The following is a 25,919-nucleotide window of genomic DNA, read 5'->3' on the forward strand; positions in this document are numbered from 1 at the left end:
AACACTTCTTTAACTTGATTCAATATTTTATTGTCAGAAGAATTCTTAACATGCATAATAAAGATGAAATAAATCAGTAACTTCAAGTAGTCAACTGAACATGATAAATGTTTCTTTATCAAGTAGTTCAAATTATAAAGAAATAAATGTTTTATAAGTAACATCTCATTCAGAAAACATTATGTAATGCAAGTTTAGTAAAACCATGTTGTTCCATATTTATACAAAAAAATAAGCAAAATAAAAAAAAATATCATAAAGCAATACAGTGTCCTAGAAGGCATTATGTATCTGAATGAATATTAAGCACATGAATTCAGATTCGACAGTCATGAAGGACAAAAATAAGCGAAAACATTCCAGATATTGCAAGTTTCTATCATCTGCCTGTCTTGGATAAGACAAGTTCTCGTAAGCTGTCTTCACTTTCCTTCATATTCCGTTCCAGGTATGTCTTATTTCCCTGAAATTAGAACAATAATCAACCTTCACTAAGAAATAATTGATTGTTGGAGTTGGTTTTGCAAATATAATGAGTTTCTAAAACTGGCTTCTGCTGCACTCAGCCACAGCATAAGTGAGATAACACCACGCTTCACCGACATACAACAAAGGGTTTCAGATACTTCTTGCATTCAATATCATTACTTTTCTTATCATGAACTAAATGGCTAACTTTGTCATCTTTTATCAATGAACATGCATTTTGTTAACTATACATCTAGATCTTTACTGTTACAAAGAATGTTCAAGTTCTGTAGCCTATGAAACATAAATATCTATCTCTATTTGTTTCCAGTCCGAACCGAAAAAACATGATTAATATTATTTCTTGCATACCTAATTATCAATTTTTGCATAAATTGACATAAAAAATGCATTTTTTACAAAAAGCGTGTGCGACATTGCTAACTGACGTCAAATAGTTCCTCTAAAATTCCCGTTTTTGGTGATTATTTAAAATTATTTTTAATTAAGTCTTGCATACTTATATTACATTTGATTGTGCTTTATTCAGGCTTAATACACTTTTCAAAAAAACCTACAATAAAAGAAATGTGTGTGACTCATATTACATGGAGGGTGTAAGATTGGTTTTTCTAGCACTGGTCAGATGACACAAAACTTAAGTCTCGTATGCAAAAATATTTCTATCACAATAATAGTTGTTTGTTCATCTTTTATATTTTATTGACATACATACATTACATATATATTCATAAATATTCCATAAAAATGTGAAAAGACAAGTTCAGATTCAAATGATATTCTAGGCTACAGATGTGACAAGTGACACTGGGGTAATACTGATCATGATCAACTAATCAAATACACTTGAAAGGGTAAGATTACCTCAATAGTCTTGATTTTGCTTTCTGCTGCCTGGTTTTTCATTCCCAGCGTGTTCAGTACATTTGGTATAGGGGCCAGCATAAACCTGTAAACACACAACATAAGACAAAGGGAGGCAATACACTTTTCATGAACAAGAGGTATTGTTCTGTTATGCAGTCATTATTCAAAACTCAACTAAAATTTCCTGTGTTTCCTGCATGCTCCAGGCAATAAAAAAAACAAGAGCAATGTGGTGCGAAAACTAGTCTATTTTTTAGCCATTATCAAGGACATAAATATTATGTCCCCCTGCATTTCATAATCATATCTTGGATTTTCCTTAGAAAAATAGAAAATCTAAAAACAAACCAATAATTGAATGCTCCTATTTTACAAGGAAAAATTAATATTTACAGCAACCCTTTCCAAATACTTTCAAACAAAAAACGTTCATTCTATGCTACTGTTTAAAAGAAAAAGTGTTATTGTGAAGCAACATCAACTTTTTACCATTGGCATAAGCAAATTGATTTTGTCGCTACTTGGAGAGTAAAATTCAACTCTATTCGAAACTTTGCAAGAATAATGGGGAGATATGGCATGTATGGGAGACCCACTTTTTGATATGGACTTTTTAACTAGGAGAAGGACTTATGTATAACAGCAATATGTTTTACCCCATTTGCTTACGATTGTACACAAAATGCTTGTGTAGGAGGCCAGTATTTCATATCATGTGCACAAAATGCTTGTGTAAGAAGCTAATAATGAGGTTATCCATATCACCAGCAAACAATGCTTGTGTAGGAGGCCAGTATTCCATATCATGTGCACAAAATGTTAGTGCCAGAGGCCAGTATTCCAGACAAGCAGTGTGGACAAACGTCTACATCAGCTGATTTACACCAATGATTATCTTGAAATTGTAAAATATAAGAACTATTCATGCCGCATGTTAACATAATTAATTGCATCCTACTCAGTCGATGTTTTACATTAAGATATATATTATATGCCTTTAAAGGATTTAAATTAAGAGTTAACAGTATATTTTCAGAAAATAGACATTTATTTTCAGACAATTACTTTCATCCTTCTCAGTCAATGTTTATCATTATGATATATATTATATGCCTTTAAAGGATTTAAATTAAGAGTTTACAGTATATTTTCAGAAAAAGATTGTGAACATTAATATGATCAAAGTTTGACATATTTTGTACATTCAATGTAAACTGGAAGCAAAAGATATGGCAGTACATACATTCTTCCAACTCCCTCATAGACACGAGTGTTTTCAGGCAATCTACCAAGCTCCTTTTCCACTAAAAGGTTTCGTGTGACTGTTCTTTTCAGGGTCTCAATCTGGGCATCTGAGATCTTCAATTGCTGCTGAGTCATAATCATCTTCCCTTGGAGCTCTTGGAAAGCCTGGAAAATATAATAACAATTGTTCTTTCATGGGAGTAGGATTTGTCATTGATCCCAGTTCTTTTGTATAAACATTCAGGCAAACATTATAAGTATCTACTATGTGTTTCTGGTATGGAGAGAAAAATCTGACACGAGGGCACGCGCGTAATCATTTCACCAAAAAGAGCGTGCGACGTTGTTTACTGAGCCATAAAGCTTGGTAATTTTAAATCACTATTGACATCATCTGGATCCTCTAAAAATCATGTTTTTCAGATCATTTATTTTCAATCGTAATTAAAAGTCTTGCAAACATTTATATGTGATAGCGTTTTATTGAAATGGCATAATATACTTTTCATAAACCATACAATAAAAAGTGGCGCGTTGTTGCGCGTGACTCATCTTACATGGGGGGGGGGGGTGTTACAGTGTAAGACTATAAGTATCTATCATGTGTTTTTGGTACGGATAGAAAAATCCGACCCGAGGGCACACGCGTAAGCCAGTAACGAGGCTTGCCGATTTACCGGTCACCCAGCGTGCACGAGTGTTGGATTTTTTTATCCGGACCGGAATAACATAATTGATATTTTTTCTTGCATACCTAAAATTATGAATCTGTGGGAAAATTAACGTAGAAAACGCACTTTAGTACATTTCACCAAAAAGTGTGTGTGACGTTGTGTACTGACGTCATAAAGCGCAGTAATTTTAAATCACTTTCAACTTCAAATACTTCCTTTAAAAATCGAGCTTTTATGATTATTTTTTGTCAATTTTACTTAAAAGGATTGTATACTTATATTTTTGTTTGCGCCTTATTGAAATGGCATAATATACTATTCCTAAACCATACAATACAAGAAGTGGCGCATTGTTGCACGTGACTCATATTACATGGGGGTATAAGATGAGTTTTTCCAGCACACATCCGGTCTGCAAGAATGTTTTTTCCAGCACTGGTCACATGACCAGAAACACACATCCGGTATTCAAGAATACATGTACTTTCCACCAATTTCACAAGTGCTATAACTTCAATTTTCGAGTAAAAAACTTTCTGATACTTAAAAAAAATAGTGCTGAACATTTTAAGGAACCAATTTTACTTTTGGTTAATAAAAATTGCAGCAAATATTTTTCACATTTACAGATACAAATGTTTGATACGCAATCATGAAATATGCTGTGCTAAGATATTTAATATCGATGTAAAAGCTTTCAAATTAAACAAAGGTAGACTTATAAATACAGTACCATTTTCCATATATGTTTTATTCTATTAAAATTGTTCACAAAAATATAGATTTTAGCAATATTTCCTTAAAATTCATCAAGTTAACTTAATTCTGATAAAATCACTCAATACGACGTTTCAATAGGCATGTTTTGGATGTGTAAGTGTTCACATGGAATAGACCCCACAGTAATTGAATGGTACATACATGTGAACTATACCGGCAGTAGGTAAAATGTAACGCTTATGGGACCCCTCTACTGCTATACTGCTCTCACATCGAAATCTTCCACTGTTGAATGGTCTTTTAAAAAGCTCAAGGTTCTATCAAATTGGCCTTAAATTTTCTTGTTAAAACCTCAAAATTCTACCAAATCTATCAACCATGCTAAAATAACCCCAATAACCTGTCACTTTAGAGGTAATGGTGCAATAAACAACATGTCAAATCACTTAATAATTCGGCTGAGATTGTTGCTAAGGTCCGTTACGGCACAAAAGACCACTAATCAGCATTCTTTGTTAATTGACATCCTGCTTATCAGCATTTCTGTTAATCTAATGTCATTATAAAACTGTAGAAACATTATAGAAAACAACAATCCCAAGGTGTTATTAATTATCTAGTGTATAAAAATTTACGACATTTTAGCAGGAAAATAGCTAAAGAACTTCAGCGAACACGTTATATATTACCTTTTTGGATGTGTTCGCTGAAGAGAACGCCGTATCCAAACCCTACCAGAATTCGTGACATTTTTATGTCACGCTGTTATTTCACTTGTATGCATTGTACAGACAAAATAGCTGTATCCATAGGTTAATGAAGTAAAATGTAGTTCACAAACTCATTTTCAAAAACGCTTTAAAGATAGTTGATTTAGCATTTTAATAAATCTTATTATAAGCATTCCTTATCTAGGTCATAGTTGTGTTCAAATTTAATCACGTGACACCAAGATTTTCAGAAAATACCCATGTGACCTAGTGTTGATTTTGCTCTTATTTTTTCTATTTCGAATAATTGATAAATAACTAATAACAAATTTGGAATAAATAAATTGTTTTTACTTATCAAAAGGTATTTACAGCCTTACTGCAATTGGATTCAACTAAATGAACAATGTGAATCCGATGCTATAAATAGAATCCATCGACGTCATCATGGTCATGTGATTGCATTGCATCATCACACTCAATTGATTCTGGTTGACTTTACTATGGGGGTTACACCATAACTTTAATGCGTTGTAAACATCAAAAAAAAAATATCAACATTAAAGTTATGGAAGCCAGAACTAGCAGGAAAATTAACATACACGATTTTGCCTTCGTCTGCACTTACACTCCGACCTGTTTTGGCAGTCTTGATTTGATTTATTAGCAGCCCTACTGAATATAAAATAGTTTTACAAGTCAGAGGTTACAAGTAATGTTCCTTCTGTTTCTCAATCAAAAACAACGACATTTGACAACAATCTGAACCATGACTATTTTATGCATATTTTCTGAAAATGTAAAAATAGTAACAAATATAAAGATTTTGTTTACATTGTTTACATCATTGTTTTTGACTGAAAATTAAAAGAATAAGAAATTCTACCGCTTTCTAACCCAATATACCGCTTTGGAGGCTTTAATTAACCTCTCTGTCATTGCCAGAGGTTCACATGTCTGAAGTGATGGTACATTTCAATGTTTTCATCAGCTGTTATATTTATATGTTTATTTATTTTTTTCACATTTTAAATTATTCACTTTCCAAACAATAGATATTTGTTTCAACCTTTTCAAATTTACTGATGTTAAACTTCAGCACAGTAATTTAATAGTTTAACTGTCAGGCATGAACAGATGTACTACTACATTCTACAAAACTATTTTCCAGATACTAGGACAGATAAACACTTCAGGATAAAAGAACCTTTATTTAAAGTTAGGTGTTTGCTAACAGGAAACATTAGCTCAATGAGCTTTTTTTCCGCCATATCAACAGCTGCTTCAGAGTCTTTGATGATTTTTGTTTTGGCAACTCTACACGGCCATATCGAGGTACGGATAATATCCCCCCCCCCCCCCCCCCCCCCCCCCCCGATGATTGCCCCCCCAGACATTAGCCCCTAGGACCATAGCCCTCCCGGAAGATAGCCCCGTCTTAGTGAAAAAAAGGACGGTATCCCCCCCCCCCAATATTAAAATGCATATTATAACCAGTTTATTTAAGCAAATTTGCAAAACAATGATTTTTATTATAAAATGAAACAACCCAAAGGCATAAATCAATGAAAAAAAAAATCATGAATAGTGAAAAATAAACGGAAACAGCATGTGATTTTACAATGAAACATTTATTATTTTAAAAGTTAATTGTTTTCTCTGTTATTTGTTGACTAAGCACTTATTAAATAATCTTTGATCAGTAAGTTCTCACCTTTAATTATCATTTGCATTGACCTTTAATTATTTAACAGGGTGATAATCCTTAATGCGATAATGACATTATATATTTAAATTCTATTGAAGATGTTTTATATGTAAAGGGGGGGGGGGGGGGGGGGGGGGGGAGCTCCTCGGCCATTTTATAGAAAACAACCTCGGATGTATTTGGAAGGTTTACATACTCAAAAAAGTGGTATGTTTAAGTCCGCTGCAAGTAGATCGCGTAGTAATTTTATTTAACAGTTAAACTTTGTGACTTAACCCTTGGGATTCTAAATTATGTTTGCAATAATACAATTCAATGGTAATCAATTTAAACATAGATCAATAAATACAACTCTTAAACACTACATTTAAATAATGATATAATTCAAAATTTTACGAACTACTTCAACAGATGTACCGGCATACATCCGAGGTTGTTTTTGAAAAAAATAGCCGAGGAGTTCCGAATGGGGGCAATCCTCCGGGTGGGATATCATCCTACACTCGTCCATATCCCTCTTGTTGTTTTCCTAGCCAAGAATGGCAGATCCCAAGGCTAAGTAGATATCAAACAGCAAGATAATACGCACCTGCTAGATAGTTCCAAAATGGTGATGTTTGTTGACAGAAGCCAACCTGAATAAGTGTTGCATGAAACCAGGGTTCTCAAAATGAACCGACCGCCGGCCTATTTGACCACTTAAAACCAGAAATCAGACGGTTAGAATTGTTGTAGAAACCATAAGATCACATTCTTTTCTGACCTATTTTAATACTGATTATCTATTCTTACTTCGGCGTATGTAAGAGTCTTCAGATTCGTATTGGTAAGAATTCTCCGTAATTCGCACATGCGCTGTTACCTGTTAGAAGAAAAAATTGTCGATGTCAAAAAAAGAACAGACACCCCAATAAAAGTGGCAAAATTACAACCATCAGATTTACGCGACCATCTGCTAAAAATAGATGAACACTCGATATCTTCTAATTGGCCGTGATTGCAGATGGGTGTAATCGGTCCAAACACTTGGTAGATCGCAGGAGACACATTTTGCTGACTGTATAATGCAAACATTTCGGATATTGTTCGCCGAGATTTTTTTCCTCGTCCGAAATAAAACTTACTTTTTACTAATGTAGTAATGATTAGGCTTTGCGTATTCACAGGCTAAATGGCAGGTTTTAAGACACATTTCATTAACTGTTACAATAATAAATCCACAATAATCAATTGTTATTTATTTCACCTAATGCAAGTCCCATCCCATCACAAACACCTGCGAAAGGATAACTCATTAACGAATGTATTGCAATGTGTCGTGTATGTCAGCTGCAGATCAAACGATACACTTTCTGACGTCAGAGCACGAGCTAACCACATTTTTCCGTTTGATATGCAGCCGACATGTACGACACATTTCAATACATGTTTTAATACCGGTAAGTTATACTTGAGATTAAAGTCGCGTGGCAATGTATTGTATTTAAATCGCTCAGTGGAATACCGTATGATCCCATTTTTCTCTAGGCTAGTTAACCATCTTCCGTGTTTACCGCGTTTGCGTCTAGATTGTAAGAATATCCGAAAAATTATAGTCAATAATCGTCGTGTGAGAAACTTCAAATCACGGCCGAAATATTTGAATTCACTGCAAATATGAATGAACTTATAGGATTCGCAAAATATGTATGTATGTCCGAATTATAAGTGTTTTTTCTAAATTCATTTTTTCACTTCAGAACTCCTAGAAAAACAGTACCCTTAATGGCTCAGAATGCAGGAAATTGCATTCTTGTTTTAAAAAAGTCGGGGGGGGGGGGGGGGCATGCCCTCGGGCCCCTCTAAAAAGACTGTTACAAATTCAATTTGGCCTGTTCAACTCAAACATTTTGAGAACCCTGTGAAACACTAATCTAATTATTATGGCTAATAGTTCTAAAAAGGTACAATATTTGATCAATGATTTACAAAAGATTTTTCTTAAGATATGCTTGCATAAAATTAAAAAAAATAGAATGGATTAGAGTAATGAAGACAATGATATCATCAATTAGTTTTCCTCGTTGTACGGGCAATCCGCACATGCATTCTAGTAGTTCTGGCTTCATGGTGAAAATATCACTTTAAAATGGTTAGTTTGTTTTTTTACAGTATGAATATACACTGAGTCTGACAATAAAATAATATGATAATGCTATCTCACTTAATCAATTAAACTTATTATATGATATTGTAACTATGCCAGGAGTGAACATGGTTAGACATGCTTAAACAGTTTTCAGAGAGTTCCATTAATTTCACAAAAGCAACAGGTACAGCATATTGAATAAAAGGGAAACTGATATCTCAACAAAGTTATGTTTGAAAGAGTGAAAAAACAACTTAAAATATATTCTTGGACAAATAATAAACCTTTTTTAGCTCCAAATCTACTGATTTTTGTCCCGTTGCCTTGCCGGACGCCATTTTGGAAAATAATCTTCAAAGTGAAGATTGTCTGGAAAGAAAAAAGATGCAGACAACAGTTTCTTCTTCAATGCTGGCCACATTCAACAAATTGAATATTCTGCCTGGTGTTGCAAGAATATATAGAAATATATACATGTATATAGAGAGAGTGAGAGTATCAACAATAAAAGATTTAAAGTATTGGAGTAAGAAAATATATGTGGCTAGTCTGGCATTGGAGTCATCGTCTGAGCTGTTGACGTGATGTCTGCTTAATTACAGCTTGTTCAAGTCTCTGGTCGACTTTGGGTAGTAGGTAGTAGGACTGTACGTTGTCTTGAGGTGGTGCTGGCGTGTTGGACAGCAGGTTGGAAGGTGTGATATGGTCTATGAGGTTTCTTAAGTTATTTTTCTTGATCAATGGCAATTTTATTGTGTGCTATATTGTATATCATATTAAATATTGCTTTTCTCCGGGTAATTGTTAGGGTTTTCTATTTTTAGATCTCCCATCGTCTTTGTAAAGCTTGATCTAAACATAGGTGACTTCTTTTAGAGTGTGGTTGTGTAGTTTGAAATTGAATTTTATGGGTTGTCTATACCTTGGAAAATTATTAAACGAGTTTATTTTAAAACGAGGCTTTGTCGAGTTTTTATCGTTTTTAAATGACGAGTTTAATAAATTTGATACAAAATAATCACGAATTTGAGATTCTATTAATAATATAACTCAATTAAGGCTGAAACCTAGGTCAAACATACTTCAATACACATTCTCGTGTCCTAGAGCGATGAATTTACATTGAGTGTTATTAGGATGCCTCATCCGCAGTCCTGAAAGATAAAGTACGACATAAAAACATTTTATTCACAATAAAAAACATAGGCCATGTCTCAATTATCAACCGATTTTCAAAGATTTCACTTAAAAACAAAGAAAAGAACATATTTCAATCAATTTAAATCAATAATTAGAGCAATATCATAACTGCGTGACGTCATTAGTAATCACGCGAGTGTGTACATGTCATTTGGCGGTTTAAGTTTGAAAAGACCGTTAATCAGCGTCACAGTCCAAAGGTGCTCGTCACATTGACTGGATACAGTAATATTTAAAAAAAAAAAAAAAAATCTTTCATGATTTCGATGAAATATGGGTTTTTAACAGTGAAATAACAACAGTGAAAATATCAATTTCATATTTTCACTGCAAAATAAGGAGTGAAAATATCAACTTTTAGAACTACTTTTAAACTCCTTTGTAGTTACTTGCCTTGATCAAAACAGATCACTTGACTTTGATTTGTACCAGTAAATGTTGGCAAAAAAATGTTCAAAAATTAAAGAAATGTTTTATAAATTTAAATAAATATATATTTGGAAATTAACAACTTACTATTTATTTAATACCGGTTATCCCGTTTTTCAAATATTTTCTTGATCTTTGAAGCTGAATGTTCGAAAATTTGCTTTCATAAGAACAAATCACAGACAAAAACAACTGTTCGAACATAAATAGAATTTTATATCATCGTTCAAATGTATTTTGAACTGTTTGCCTTTGTAGTACGTAAAATGACCTTCCCGGAAAATTCACACAACAATTTACAGATAGTCTGATATTTTTTACCCCACCCACACCTCAAAATTTGTCAACAAACTAGCGTGGCATTCACCCTTTATCTGGAAAACAAACCTGTTTTCAAGCGAAACAGACTGGTCTCTGACAGTAAGATGACTGAATATTTATTAACTATGAAACACATGCAGTCTTCAAATAAGAAGAATGTTTAAAATCCAATGAGTATCCGCATTTGTTTTGCTAACACATTTGACCTTCAAATTTTCATTCATTAAATAGCGGCGTAGTAATTTGGTCATGTATTCATGCCCAACTTAAACTTCAAGTGTTTTCATTATTTTTGGAGCATATGTGCACTTATAAAACTTCATTGATTACTGTTCTTAAAAGCTTAAATAAACGAGCGAATAATAAACTATAAGAATGAATAGCAGAGAACTATTTCTCAACAAACCGGAAATAGAAAAGTTGCCAGCTATAATTTTTCATGAGGGGCGCCCCACGGGTAGCGGCGTAAAAACCACCCATTTTAAAATAGGGGGTAATTAAGAAATAAATAAAAAAACTAATAAAACTCCGAAAATAAGCATAAAAGAAACAGAAAATTTATTTATTTCAGTGTAATATCGTATTTAATTTCACTCGTGATCATAGAAAAACTACATTTTCACTCGTGGCTTCGCCACTCGTGAAAATATGTTTTTCTTTGACACTCGTGAAATAAAATACGATTTTACACTGAAATAAACAAATATCCTCTATTTTTTTTTTGGTTTTAAAATGATATATATACAATATCTTGACTAAAAGATTGGTTGGAGCACCAGAAATGTTGTAAAATCCAACAGAAAAGGTGAAATTTGAATCAATAACTGTGTGAACTTGAGCATTGCTGGCGAACTGTGTGCTTAGACTGAGCATTGTACAGGTTTTTTCACTGGAGTACAGGATGTTGGATATTTTCTTGTGTTGATTTAAATTTGGATTAATGTGGCTATGGTTGTTTAAAGATGCAATGTTCTTGTGACGTTGTGTCCCGATATTTGCATAATCTGGTACGCAAGAACATTGTTGTTATTTATGATTCAATTCCTGGACGTGGTATTTTCTGGCGCTGTGATCAGGGGGTCGTTTGATTGGATTAAGCCCAGCCTTCTTCACCATACGTTTCATCGTGGAGCTGAGTTTGTTGACATCGACAGGAATTATTTTAAAACATTGTTTCTGATGTTTGTTAACGTTTTTTGACAGCGCGTATGAATACAATTTTCTGTGATGCGGTTACCTAATTTGCATAGTTATTACACTAGTTATATATGAACAATATTGCATGGGGTTATATCACTCCTGCGCACAGGCATCTGGATCATTGTTTGTCACTTAAATGTTGTTTAAAACCATTTTGGGTACATATAATGTGATAAACAACACATCTGAAGATATTAAGTATCTTTGATATACAAAAAAAGAAACAAGGTATGTAACTCAAACTTACCAGATTTCACGGTAGAGTCCAGTTTTATGCAAATTTCCCAACCAACATATAAACAATCCATTTTTAAATAAGTGACATGGAAAGAAGAGTCAATTATCTTTAAAATGGTGTGCGATATGTTGGAGTATCTATAATGTCTTTAGGCAAACAAGCATAATTAAATGTCCAATTCTCGTGTTTTTCTTTAGTCGGAAAGAGTACAGCAAATTCAAATCTTCAATCTTCCCCGTGTAAACAGTACTAATGACAGTTCTTATGAAGTTATTTTATGTTTCAGTGTACAGATAAATTAATTCCATTACTTATTATCACCATAAGACTAACACCACAGTTTATGAAACAACCGTATTAGTCTGAGCAGATTAGTTGCATGAACTATTTTAATATGTGCCAAGTAAAAGTCATCTGACAAAAAAAAATGCTTTCAAAACTGTACTTATAGTAAAAATTTCTGTAGTTTTAGAAGTTATAAAAAGTTGGTCAAAGTCAAGGGCATCCTAGGACAACATTGATCAATTTGAACAAACATTCACAATCAATTGTGCTGAGATGGATGCACGAACACACAAAAAGATTTTCAAACCTTTCCAGATTTATGTTTACCAAACCTGTGAACCCTGGGTGTGGCCAGTAATGACACCAGGTGCATAACTTTCCACATTCACAACCAATTTTGTTAAGATGAATGTGCAAACTACAGAACTTAAAGCTAAAAAATGGCCTTTGGGCTTTCAACAAGAACAAGGCAGAGTAATTCACAAAATCAGCTGCAGAAGCAAAAAGCAAATTGTCTCTCAAAATCCTAGACTTGCAAATTGTCTCCCTTAACTCTAGACTTGAATTTACATGTACATGTAAACTTGGCTAAAAATAGAATTCGCTCATGCAGACCTGGCTAAAAATAGAAAGCATTTCTTTAAAACTTTCATGGCCTATAATCTAGGCATTTATGGACGGATCTGGCTGGTTTTCGAAAGGAACCGAGCTCTAATGGATAACTATATACTGTACAAGTTTCATCGAGATACAATCAAAACTGAAGACTGTATCGTGTTCACAAGCAATTGTTTACAGACGCATGACGCACGGACGCACGACCGCACGGACGCACGGATGCACATACTACGTACACATTACCATCGCATAAGCTCTTCTGGCCTTTGGCCAGTAGAGCTAAAAAACAAACAAATGTTTAAAAACATTATAAATGATGGTCCGTAAGTTTCTGAAGATGGTCCGTATGTCCCTAAATCTGGTCCGTAGTGTCCCTACATCTGGTCCGTAATGTCTGGTCCGTAATGTCCATGGTCCGTAGTGTCCGTGACCCAATGACATCATCTGGGCGCTTGTCGGTAAAATGGCAGGCTGCCTACGAAATTTAAAGAGGATTTAATTTGAAGACTGATACGGTTGTTTCTTAAACTGTGGTGTTAGTCTTATGGTGATATTAAGGAATGGAATTAATTTATCTGTACACTGAAGCATAAAATAACTTCAGTAGGACCGTCATTAGTACTGTTTACACGGGGAAAATTGAAGATTTGAATTTGCTGTACTCTTTCCGACTAAAGAAAAAGACGATAATTGGACATTGAATTATGCTTGTTTGTCTAAAGACATTATAGATATACCAACATATCGCACACCATTTTAAAGGTAATTGACTCTTCTTTCTATGTCACTTATTTAAAAATGGATTGTTTTTATGTTGGTTGAGAAATTTGTATAAAACTGGACTCTACCGTGAAATCTGGTAAGTTTGAGTTACATACCTTGTTTCTTTTTTGTATATCAAAGACACTAAATATCTTCAGATGTGTTGTGTATCTCATTGTATGTACCCAAAATGGTTTTAAACAACATTTAAGTGACAAACAATGATCCAGATGCCTGTGCTCCTGCGCAGTAAGATATGTTATAAATGAAATTAATGTACCGCATAAATATCCACTCTGAATCAAAATCACTTTACTGGTTTATAATTTATTAAAAGTCAAAGACGTCAATTGCGTATAAGTTGCACCCAATCTATCGATACCGGGATACCGACAATTTATTATCCGGTTACGACGTATCACACAAATGATACCGGACCATTTTGCACACGGCGAAGATCAAAGGTCAAAATATGGCGACTACGGGAAAGGTGGTATTGGAAGAAATTTCTTTTATTATAGTAAATATAGGTGTAAATACTTATTGTCATGCGTCATTCACTGTTGTCATTTCATGAGCACGGTTGGTTTAAATGTTTAGCAGGGATGAATTTGTCAAGAAATGTTTTGAAATGTTATTTTTAAGTTATATTGTACATTTCCTTAATTTATTTTTGAGGTTCACTTTGTAGCACATGTACAAAGGTAATGATTTGAATCACGGTCATTGCCATGTCACCACTAAAGTGATGCGGATTTTGAATTGAAAACGCTATTTTTGTTAATACGTTTTTGATCAAAGCCATTGTTTATCCAACTGCAAGTGAATAATGAATTATTTAAAAAAACTAATGCACTGTTACGTAAGAGTAAAAACAAACATTTCCATGAACATATCTTGACCCTATAGCTATAGATATAAATCAAACTATACAGATAAAGCGCCAAATACAAGAAATAACATCAAATAACATCCTTAGAAACTAGTCTGAAATATAAGACGTGTTATACGGGATTCTTCCAATCCCTAACGTCTAAACGGGAATGTGCAAAAAACGGGGGTGTTTTAAAAATATTGAAATTGTTTTAAGTGAAGTATTTTATGGTTGAAATTGATCATAAAGAGTTATATTCATATTTTACCATGTAAGTGAAATGCTATTTTGCACTAAACAAGCATTTAATGCATTAAAACAAGTTGTTTACCTTTCCAATAAAACGAAAGTTGACTGACACAGAAAACAATTATGCGAAGGGGAACAACTCGATACAATCGTAATAACTCGGCCTCCTCCGACAAAGCTTCGAGATAGACCTCGTTATACAATCGTAACAACTCGGCCATGGCCGAAATGTTCCGAGCGATTTAAAACTGTGCCCTGAAGCCTTGCAGGTGCCCTTCATGTATATATTGTTATGTTTTGACAGAATGAAATGAAGAAAAGCTGTCAAACTCATAATTATAAGTTGGATATTTATTTGTGTGCGTACGGAACTAATATAAAATAACATTATCTAATACATTACTTGTTTTTATGATATTTTATAGACGCTATATGCTTTAACCCGGAATCCTGATCGGAACAACTACCCACTTTTGATACTAAACAATTTGTACGTGAAGGATTTGCCATATCAAAAATCTAAAAAAAACCTGTCAACGTACAATTATTTGGACTACCTTAGAAACTAGCAGGTGAAGTGATTCTGCAGATTCTGCTGTGGAACATAGATGCATTAGTTAAAAAAATATCCGAGTACTATTCTCCACAAACAAAAAATAGAACATTGACAGCTACTTCATCAGCTATAATTTTGCATGAGAGGCGTCCCACCAGTAGAAAGCACCTTTAAAAGGGAGTACTTTGAAAAATAAATTAAAATACTAAAAATAAGCATAAAAGAATCAGAAAATTTGTTGATTTCAGTGTTTGATCATATTGTATGTCACTTATGAACATTGAAAAACTATAATTATGTTCTATGACACTCGTGAATAAAAAAGGATCTTACACTGAAATTAACAAATATCCTGTTTATAGCATCAGTATGGTAGAAATAATAACCATACAAGACTTATTATAGCCCAGCATGTAGCTCACCTTACCATGCTTTAAGCCTATTTTTGGAAAAGGGGCTACATGCCAAAAGGACAAATCAAATTTCTCCAAGGCACCCCTGAAAAGAGATGGAGCATCAGATATTCCTGCCAATAAAAGGCTTAAAAATAGATGAATGAGCAGAGCTATAGGTACATGTATACCATGTAATATAACTCATGTACATGAATTTGTACAATGTAGTCATAAAGTATGCAGGTATCTTACTTAGATAATACTCCATGCATTGCCTAAATTTAACATTGCTCATAAAATGTATACATGAATGCAGTATTTCTTACCAGCCAATCACATGCAAAGCTGCAGTTGCCTGGGAGGCGAAGAAACCTCTGTCCATCGAGACTGTGGAGGTGGCACCACCTGAGGCCCATGAAGTCAGGATAAAGGTACAAAATCTTTTCAAGGGCATTTTTTTCTCTACCTCAAATGTTGCCAAAATTGGGACAGATGTATATCTCCGAAAATACAAATTCTGCACATAGATGGTAGTAAAATGTATGTCTCTTAGAGAGACATATTGCTTTTATTCGAGTTTTCTGTCCTTCTGTCTGTCTGGGCAATCACAGTGGTTTTAGTAAAAGGAGCTATTTGGTTTTTATCTATTGAAAAAAAACACACATAAAACTGCCATGTTTCTTTTAAATGGCAAAACCACATAAAGCAGTAATGTTTCTGAGACAATGTGCAGAATGCAGGTTACAATCAGCTGAGCTTAAGGTCAAGGTCACACTAAGAAGTCAAAGGTCATATGACTTCATTTCATATCTGCTCCATATTTCTTGAACTGCATAAAGGATTTTGAAATAACTTGATGATGTGCAAAGCACATGTTACAATCAGCTAAGTTCAAGGTCACATTAACAAGTCAAAGGTCATATGACTAGATTTCTTGTCTGCTTCATATCTCTTGAATTGCTTTAATGATTTTGAAATAACTCACCCCAAAAGTTAAACTTATTGAGACATTTTGTGAAGTGCATGTTACAGCTCGCTTGGTTTAAGGTCAATGTCACACTTTACAGGTCAAATGTCATATAACTACATTTTGTGTATCCGCCATATCACTTGAGCCTTTTGAAGGATTTTGAAATAACTCCCCACAAATGCTCACCATATTGAGACGATGTGAGGAGGGCATGTAAGAGATCAGCTTGGTTCAAAGTCAAAGTCATACTTATAGATCAGAGGTCATTTGGCAAAATTATTACTCTATTTTGTGTCTGGTACATATCTACTGAACAGCTTGAGAAGTTTCGAAATTACTTACCACAACTTTTCACCATATTGTGATAATATGCCTTGTACATATTAAAAAACCCAGCTTGGTTCAGGTCAAGGTCACACTAAAATTAGGTCAATGGTCAATCTCTTGAACCGCTTTAAGGATTTTGAAATAGCATACCCGATACCACAAATGTTTACCATATTGAGACAATGTGCAAAGTGCATGATACAACCATGTCAATGTAAGGTCAAGGTTAGACTTATAGGTCAAAGGTCATTTGACTACATCCCTATCTGCTCCATTTCTCTTGAACAGCTTATAGGATTTTGAAATAACTCGCCATAAATGTTCATCATATTAGGATGAAGTCACACTTAAAGGTCAAAAGTCATATGACTAAATTCAACATGTAATGATTGGAGGAGACGGGGGAGACATCAGCTTTTTGTTGAAAAGAACCCAACAACTATCTAGTTATTATATCTTTTTTCCATTATTTTGTTCTAAATTTCTGTAGATCTCATGTGTAATTCAATAAAAAAAGTTGTATTTTGCAACCTTATATATAGTCCCATAACTAAAATATTTTTAATAGTCACCTGGCTTTTCAAAATATTGTGTTGCTTTTTTTGCAATTCAATGGGCCTTGCCCCAATTACACTAATTAATGTTATAATAAACACTGTAGCTGCGACTAGCTAAAGTTATTCACTTTTATGTATGTAGAGCTGTTTTTCTGTTACATGAATGCAAAGATGAACATTGCATGGATGCAAATTTAAAATTGATTTTTATAATTTACATGTACTGGAAGCGTTTTGCATGTAAATATATTTGTCACAAATTGTGACGTTGTCAGTAAAAATGAGTCTGCTGGAAGATATAACATTACCAAGAAGAAAACAAAGTTTATGTTATCAGGTTGAGAAAAAATGTGAAATGTTACTCTTTCTTTAACATCACATCAGGACTCATGACATCACAAATATTTTTTCTACACTAGCATTATACTATTGTGTAAAAGACCCTATTTTCTCTGACAGCTGACCCACACGGGTGTGTGTCACACAGATGCCTACACCCTGGATGGTTTTGATTCCGAGGGAAAGTTCCCCGTGATTCTGGGTCACGAGGGTGGTGGCATTGTTGAGAGTGTTGGTGAGGGCGTCACTGCAGTTGCTCCGGGTAAGACATCTCTCTATTTAGGATATTTGTTCATTTTACGAGCTGTAACAGTAGCTGAATCCTATAGTTATAAATAAAGACTACTCTACTATAAAACAATAATATTCATTATTAGACCATGCAGACAAGCTATTAAATAGATGAGTGAAATGTTACTGGAAGTCAAGTGATAACTTTTACACAACAGGCAAGTTTCTTTTATAAATTCACTCTTTAGTATTTTATGATAACAAACTTAAAATCATTGCATTCATGAAACTATTTGCCTGCAGCAGTCTGTTAAGCATGTTATTTACTGTGGTAGATGTGTGTTGTGTATTACAGGAGACCATGTGATTCCTCTGTACATTCCCCAGTGTAAGGAGTGTGTCTTCTGTAAGAGCCCCAAAACCAACCTGTGCAGTAAAATCCGGTAACAAGCATGAACCAGTTCAATGTTTTTGTCTGTTTCAGATATATTTGAGGATGTACAATTAAATTGCATTTTCATCCCAGTGTGTCTTGTCATGAATAAATTGTGTCACATTTAAAACAAGAAGTATAGCACCTACACTCATGAAACCTCATAGGAACATTGCTCGGCACAGGAAGATCGGCACTGGTGATTTGTTTGACATTTCACTCAGTCTAACAATAGTTTAAACTTTACACTTAGTAAAAAATGGTCTTAAAAAATGGTCTGAAATGTCACATGAAGCTCCAAAAGAATTGCATATGCAGGCTACACTCTTAACATCTGTGATAGCTCTGGACTAAATCTGTTATCTGCAATATTTAAAAGTCAAACATTCCAATTTGATATGTGTTATGAGCACTTTGAAAGGTATGAGTTAATCTTTAATGCCATCAAGTTACATGCTTGTATGTCATAAAGATGTACATGTACAGGGTCTAAGCAGGTCAGTGAGTATGTCAGAATGAATGAAGTCTTTCAAACATTGCAATTATATGAGATGTTGCAGATCTTTGTAAATATAGCTTGTCTCTTTTAAGAGAACATAAGTATGTTTGACTAATTAATTCCCTGATGTGCACCAGGGAGACTCAGGGTCGTGGGGTGATGCCAAATGGCACGTCACGATTCACCTGCAAGGGCCAGACAGTGTACCACTTCATGGGATGTAGCTCTTTCAGCGAGTACACTGTTGTCGCTGATATCTCTGTATGCAAGGTCAGTAATGCTAATTGTTTGGAAATTCATGATTGAACACTAGGTTGTGTTAATGTTTACTGACAGAATAAAAAAGGTCTTATTACATAGATTTGTAGGAAGTTTATTTTCAGGCACAGCCTTCATCGTTGTGTTTTGGGATAATGGACAGATTTAATCGTGCTTACAATACATTTTATTTTTGATTTAATTGTGGATCCATAAGACTGGTAACAACTTTGGGTCTGCTTGTGATGCCCTTGTTTACTTTTATGTCAAATACGCTTTCTTTGTGATATTATGTCAGCATGCCGTTGTGCACCACGTATATCTATTGCTAAAGATGTTCATAAAAAAAAAAACACCATTGTAAAAAATATAAATATGCTGATGACAACAGCTGTAGATGTACATTTCATATATGTTATACAGGTGAACCCAGCAGCCCCTTTGGAGAAGGTGTGTCTGCTAGGCTGCGGTATTTCTACCGGCTATGGAGCTGCACTCAATACTGCCAAGGTGCGTTAATTTTATATCTAAGTGTATAACACCTATTATGTAGAAGTTGTTTCAATAATGGGTAAAATTAGTTGTGTGGTACAATGTAGTTCTTAGCATGAATTGAATCTTTGAGTAGCACTTGATTCTGTGATAAGAACTAAGTAATATTTAACAAGCTATGGAATCTTCATTGTTTGCCAATATGACATATTTTGAGAACTTCCATCCATTTAGGTTGAGGAGGGTTCCACTTGTGCTGTGTGGGGTTTGGGGGCTGTTGGGCTGGCAGTTGTCATGGGATGCCGAGCTGCAGGAGCTAAGAGGATCATAGGAGTCGACATCAACAAGGACAAGTTTGAAATTGGTATAAGGAGTTTGATTTTACAGTCATTTAGTGATTAAGATACACAAGTTATGATAGAAATCTTATTTAAAGTTTTGAATAATGTCGAGCTTTGGTTTGCATGTCTAATAAAATTTGTTTTAAGACTATAAACGTTCATAAATGGACTTATCTGAATTTATATTAGAAATATGTAAGTTGTTTTATAGAACAAACTTGTCAAGAAATGATGTTCAGACGCTCGTGGGTGTAAACTAAGTTGACTCTTTCAGCTAAGAAGTTTGGGTGTACAGAGTTTGTGAACCCCAAGGAGCATGACAAGCCTATCCAGAGTGTGATGGTGGAAATTACGGGAGGGGGTTGTGACTACACCTTTGAATGCATTGGCAATGTCGCCACCATGGTATGGAAATTCAAACTCTCACATATTGAAAGTTTTGACATTTTTATGTCTCCCCCTCTCTGGGGGAGACATATTGTTTTTGCCCTGTCCGTCAGTCCGGTAGTCCATCAGTCCGTACGTCACACTTCGTTTCCGATCGATAACTGGAAAACCGCATGACCTAGGATCACCAAACTTGGTAGGGAGGTTGGTCGTGAGGTGTAGAGGATCCCTATTGTTTTTGGGGTCACTAGGTCAAAGGTCAAGGTCGCGGCGACCCCCAATATAAAAAACATTTCTGCTCAAAATCTTGAGAACGGTTTGACCTAGGTTCACCAAACTTGGTAGGGAGGTTGGTCGTGAGGTGTAGAGGATCCCTATTGTTTTTGGGGTCACTATGTCAAAGGTCAAGGTCGCGGCGACCCCCAATGTAAAAAACATTTCTGCTCAAAATCTTGAGAATGGTTTGACCTAGGTTCACCAATCTTGGTAGGGAGGTTGGTCATGAGGTGTAGAAGATCCCTATTGTTTTTGGGGTCACTAGGTCAAAGGTCAAGGTCGCGGCGACCCCCAATGTAAAAAACATTTCCGCTCAATATCTTGAGAATGGTTTGACCTAGGTTCACCAAACTTGGTAGGGAGGTTGATCATGAGGTTTAGAAAACTCCTATATTTTGGGGGGTCACAAGGTCAAAGGTCAACGTCGCTGTGACCTCTAATGTAAAAAAATATTTCCGTGCAATATCAGGAGAATGCTTTGTTCGTTTCCGATCGATAACTGGAAAACCGCATGACCTAGGATCACCAAACTTGGTAGGGAGGTTGGTCGTGAGGTGTAGAGGATCCCTATTGTTTTTGGGGTCACTAGGTCAAAGGTCAAGGTCGCGGCGACCCCCAATATAAAAAACATTTCTGCTCAAAATCTTGAGAACGGTTTGACCTAGGTTCACCAAACTTGGTAGGGAGGTTGGTCGTGAGGTGTAGAGGATCCCTATTGTTTTTGGGGTCACTAGGTCAAAGGTCAAGGTCGCGGCGACCCCCAATATAAAAAACATTTCTGCTCAAAATCTTGAGAACGGTTTGACCTAGGTTCACCAAACTTGGTAGGGAGGTTGGTCATGAGGTGTAGAAGATCCCTATTGTTTTTGGGGTCACTAGGTCAAAGGTCAAGGTCGCGGCGACCCCCAATGTAAAAAACATTTCCGCTCAATATCTTGAGAATGGTTTGACCTAGGTTCACCAAACTTGGTAGGGAGGAAGTACAAATTTCATGTCCATCATTGATTATTTCTCACCTACGACCACACAATGGGGGAGACATGCGCTTTTTCAAAAAAGCAATCTCTAGTTTTTAAAGTTTTTGTCTCAGAATCGGCTGGGTTTGGTATCAATGCCAATTCAGTCATATAAGATAACTCGCAATAGAACAGATTTCAGTTGTTTGGAAAAATGCTGAAAATTTCCTTTTTCCTAAAGCGTTATTAATGCTATTCAGCCTGAAAACATTATTTTTCCAACCTAAATATGAAAATCTGTGATCTGATTCTTTTGTCAGCAGTCTTGTATTATTGGTTTCAAGACATCTACGCAAAAACTGGCTCATTCCAAGACAAAAAATATAAAAAAAGTTGTCAAAACGCTCAATCTGTGAAAGTGCAGCTTAAAGCTTAGATTTAAGTTATATTTTTAATGTGTCAGTTAATGTTCACAAGGAATATTTTGAAGGCAAACTTTACGACTAAACAGTAAGAAAATTCTGACGCTACAATTTAACTAGTTTTGCACGGACTTGAAATCAATCTATTTTAGGTGATGATATTTATATATTCTACTCTACAAGTACTTAAAGTAAAATAAACAATGCATGTTATGCTTAAATGGCCTATTATTGTGCTTTCTTTGAACTTGAAAATATAATTTCTTCAGAACTGCTTAAGCAATTAACATGATTTTTAAAACAGCCAGAATGAACCTTCATAATTTTGCAGTATTATAGCAGATCTTATTCATTGAAAACAAAACAGTGGCTTAATTAAAAAACTTTTATGTTTGCTTTAGATCATGTGTTGTTAGTTTTACAAATAATGTGTTTATACGTTTGACAGGACTAAAAGTAAGTTTTATGTTTTAGAGGTATTGTAAGTAATGACGAAATGACAAAGATATACCGGGTACTTGGATTTTTAAGCACCAAAGGGTTGGTATTGAATAACAGGCACATATCACATCATTATTGTATTCACGTCTAAGTCAAAAGCGGCGTAGGCGAGCACGCTGTCTTACGACAGCTCTTGTTCTAGTAAAAAGTTAAGCTTTCACAAAAGCAGCACTTTTTTGCCAATTATTGCTTGTAGATTGATGAAAGTTGTGATATGGGGGTATGATCCCATTTCTGGTGAAGTTTCCAGATGGAAACATTTTTGAAACTAAAGCCAGAAGACATAAAGCCATCTTTGAGGCTGCCATATTATATTTTATTAGTTCAACTTAAAAACATCAGTAGATTGGTACTGGTACTCGCAGCAGTAAGTAGGGTTGGCGGTTAATATTTGGGGTTGGTCAGGTGTACGGAACCATGTATATTATTTTGTTTGGCCTTCAATTAATCTTTTTTTGATGTTTCTCACTTGTATCACGTGGTTTATGCTTAGGGCTTTTGCAGATGTAATAATTTTAGTTAAAGAAGGTAAGTAAATATTAGATCAATACCATTAAACTCTATGATTTAGATATAGCTCAGAAGAGTTTAATACAGTAAATGTATACTGTCAATCTCCAATCAGGTATAATGCAGCACTTCTTTGTTGTGATTGTCCTGAAAATGAAAATGCCATTTTTTTGCTGGTATAGAGAGCAGCACTCGAGTCGTGTCACAAGGGATGGGGAGTGTCCACAATCATCGGAGTGGCTGCAGCAGGTCAGGAGATCGCCACGCGCCCATTCCAGCTTGTCACAGGAAGAACATGGAAGGGAACAGCTTTTGGGGGTTAGTTTTATCTGATTTTCAGACATCTTGGTTTCTTTGAAAATAATATCATATAAGTTCATATTGGGTTCGTTGTGGAATCTGCAGTTCTCAGAGAAATAAATCAGTATGTTTGTTGCAAGTATTCCATTTAAATTGTTTCTTTAATAATAGGCCTTTGTGGAGTTAACCTTATCATATGGAGCTCCACTGATTTCTCTTAAAAAAATACCATATCCATATATGGTTAAATTCCCTAGCTTATGTTTTCAAAAGGAGATGTTATGTCATGATTGAAAATTCTAAGCCATCAGCGACGTAATGATTATAGAAATTAAAAAAGATGGTTTTCAGAAAATGATGCGTATCTTATGAATATGATATGTGCTACGTTCTTTCAGCATTTGCATGAACCATCATTTTGAATATGTTTTCATTATCTTGAAAATCTTTTAAATATGTCTGGCTGTGATTTAATCATAGAAAGGTTACTATGAGCTTTGTATTATATAATTAAAATAATTAGTATTCAAGTTTTGATTGAGACTCGTAACTATAAAAACTATTGAACATTGAAAAAAGATTGTGTAAGTGCTACTGGACTTAATCATGACACAAGATATTAATCCTACATATATATTACGTTTTCTTGCTTGTACTTGGCCAGGTTGGAAGAGTGTTGAGAGTGTCCCTGTGTTGGTGGAACGCTATCTGAAGAAGGAGGTCATGGTCGACGAGTTTGTCACTCACAACATGCCCCTCTCCGATATCAACGAGGCATTTGACCTTATGCACGCTGGCAAGAGGTACTCCTACTTATGATTGCAAAATGTTTTAAAAAAAGATGTTGATTTCTTCCCTATTTTAATAACCTATATTGTGGTTATTTTTAAGTGTATGTGCATGTGGTTATTGCGTATGTTCACTTTTAGTTCAAATTGACAACAATTGAATTGAGGGTGGCTCATGCTTTTATATATGTCTGGTTTTGCCATTTATGGAAATGGTGGCATAATTGACAATGAATGTTGCTATAACTGTTTATTCACATGACACTTAGTACACTTTCAACAGTGACAGTTTGCTTTTTGCACAAAGGTCAATCACTGGTTAAATTAATTGTTGAGTGATGCCCTTTGGACGACTGAGGACAAAGGACAAGTGTTAGCACCCATATAAACATGCTCTGTGATTTTATGAACTTTTATCAGTTGGCATTTATCTTTGTTCTGTAACATGATTTCATAGACAAATTGAAATCTTAATAAGGATTTTTTCTTCATCTCTTTTAATTGCATGTCTCGTTGATTTCAGTATTCGTGCGGTCGTGGCCCTACAGTAAATGGGAAGCCCTTTTGTATGCTCAACATACCCCGGTAATGCATCATGGCAGAAAAGATTATTAAAATTTTCAAATGTTATGTTAAGAGGACATTTGAAAGAGAAGTTACAAATATAGAAATGATGTGTTTATTGCTAAATGTTTATTTCTGTTTGCCTTTGATTTTATGAAGGATGTTGTGAATGTCTAGAGTACTAGTCATCTATCCACCCATGTAAACTATATATATATATATGGGCACATGTACCAGCCATTGAGGACATGTACCAAACATGGTCTGTAACTAATTAGTTTTAATAATTTGGTGCTTGGTTTGTGATAGAACACACATTATGTATACTGTACATCTTACTTAAGTATCATTATGTGAGTTGTGATTCGTGGTGACAATCATTAACAAATGTTGTTACATCTAGGCTGGAACATGTGGTATACATGTAGTTGCTACTGTGTACCATGATGTTGTAAGACAACTACCAGTATTGCAATACTTGTAAAGTGAATATGCTATTAAAGGTATTGTTTTGATAAAAGATAACATGATCAATAACACATATTTGTTAAGGTTGAATGTGTTTTTTTCTCAGAAAATACAATAATGGTTATGTCACCTGTAATCGAATGATAATACATGCATTTATTCTGTAGACTTTTCCAACTTTGAAAAAGTATACAATCCTATCACTATTAGTGCTATAATTCCTGCCATATATCGTCTAAATCTATTAAATAAAATTAAAAATATAATTCTGTTCTCTTTGATACCTATTTGATGTTCATTACATTTTACTTAGTTGTAAGTTTTCGGGGCAAAAGTTTACTATGTGAGAAGAGTGCTCCATTTGAATTTCTACAATTATTCAAGTCTTGTCTTCCAAAGAGATACTAATTAATGATTCTTTTGTCATTTCAGCACCTATTCCTATTTCCGATTAATAAGAGATATAAATGTAGGGTTATCCTCAGTCCGTTTAACCGTCCGTCGGTTTTTTCGTATGGAACATGGCGTGTTGGTTAAAAGGCCATAAGAATATTGTGTACGTCAGTCGCACTATTTTTTTGTCGGACTAATTGTGTGATTGCGTTGGCAACGAAAGAACTTGAAGTGATCAC

The 25,919-nt window shown here is 34.7% G+C and overlaps 2 protein-coding genes across 3 annotated transcripts; one reads left to right on the top strand and one right to left on the bottom strand.

Annotated features, from left to right (window-relative positions):
- Positions 1 to 5: 5 nt before the first annotated feature.
- Positions 6 to 8,932, bottom strand: LOC128204166 (prefoldin subunit 1-like). The gene is made up of 4 exons (XM_052905542.1): positions 8,826 to 8,932; positions 2,600 to 2,766; positions 1,354 to 1,438; positions 6 to 463 (listed from the first exon to the last, which is right to left on the bottom strand). The coding sequence occupies exons 1-4, from the start codon at positions 8,877 to 8,879 to the stop codon at positions 380 to 382; spliced, it is 390 nt and encodes a 129-aa protein (XP_052761502.1). The 5' UTR covers positions 8,880 to 8,932; the 3' UTR covers positions 6 to 379.
- Positions 8,933 to 14,016: 5,084 nt separating this feature from the next.
- On the top strand, positions 14,017 to 25,553 carry LOC128208491 (alcohol dehydrogenase class-3-like). Of its 2 annotated transcripts, none has more exons than XM_052912063.1 (11): positions 14,017 to 14,084; positions 15,998 to 16,099; positions 17,982 to 18,123; positions 18,448 to 18,535; positions 19,162 to 19,294; positions 19,706 to 19,792; positions 20,009 to 20,138; positions 20,390 to 20,520; positions 23,350 to 23,485; positions 24,132 to 24,270; positions 24,779 to 25,553. In XM_052912063.1, the coding sequence occupies exons 1-11, from the start codon at positions 14,067 to 14,069 to the stop codon at positions 24,804 to 24,806; spliced, it is 1,134 nt and encodes a 377-aa protein (XP_052768023.1). In that variant the 5' UTR covers positions 14,017 to 14,066; the 3' UTR covers positions 24,807 to 25,553. The 2 variants fall into 2 exon arrangements, with proteins under 2 accessions (XP_052768023.1, XP_052768017.1); XM_052912057.1 differs by having other exon boundaries at positions 14,060 to 14,087.
- Positions 25,554 to 25,919: the final 366 nt, after the last annotated feature.

This window comes from Mya arenaria, chromosome 2, assembly GCF_026914265.1.
Source record: "Mya arenaria isolate MELC-2E11 chromosome 2, ASM2691426v1".
Lineage (NCBI taxonomy): Eukaryota > Metazoa > Mollusca > Bivalvia > Myida > Myidae > Mya > Mya arenaria.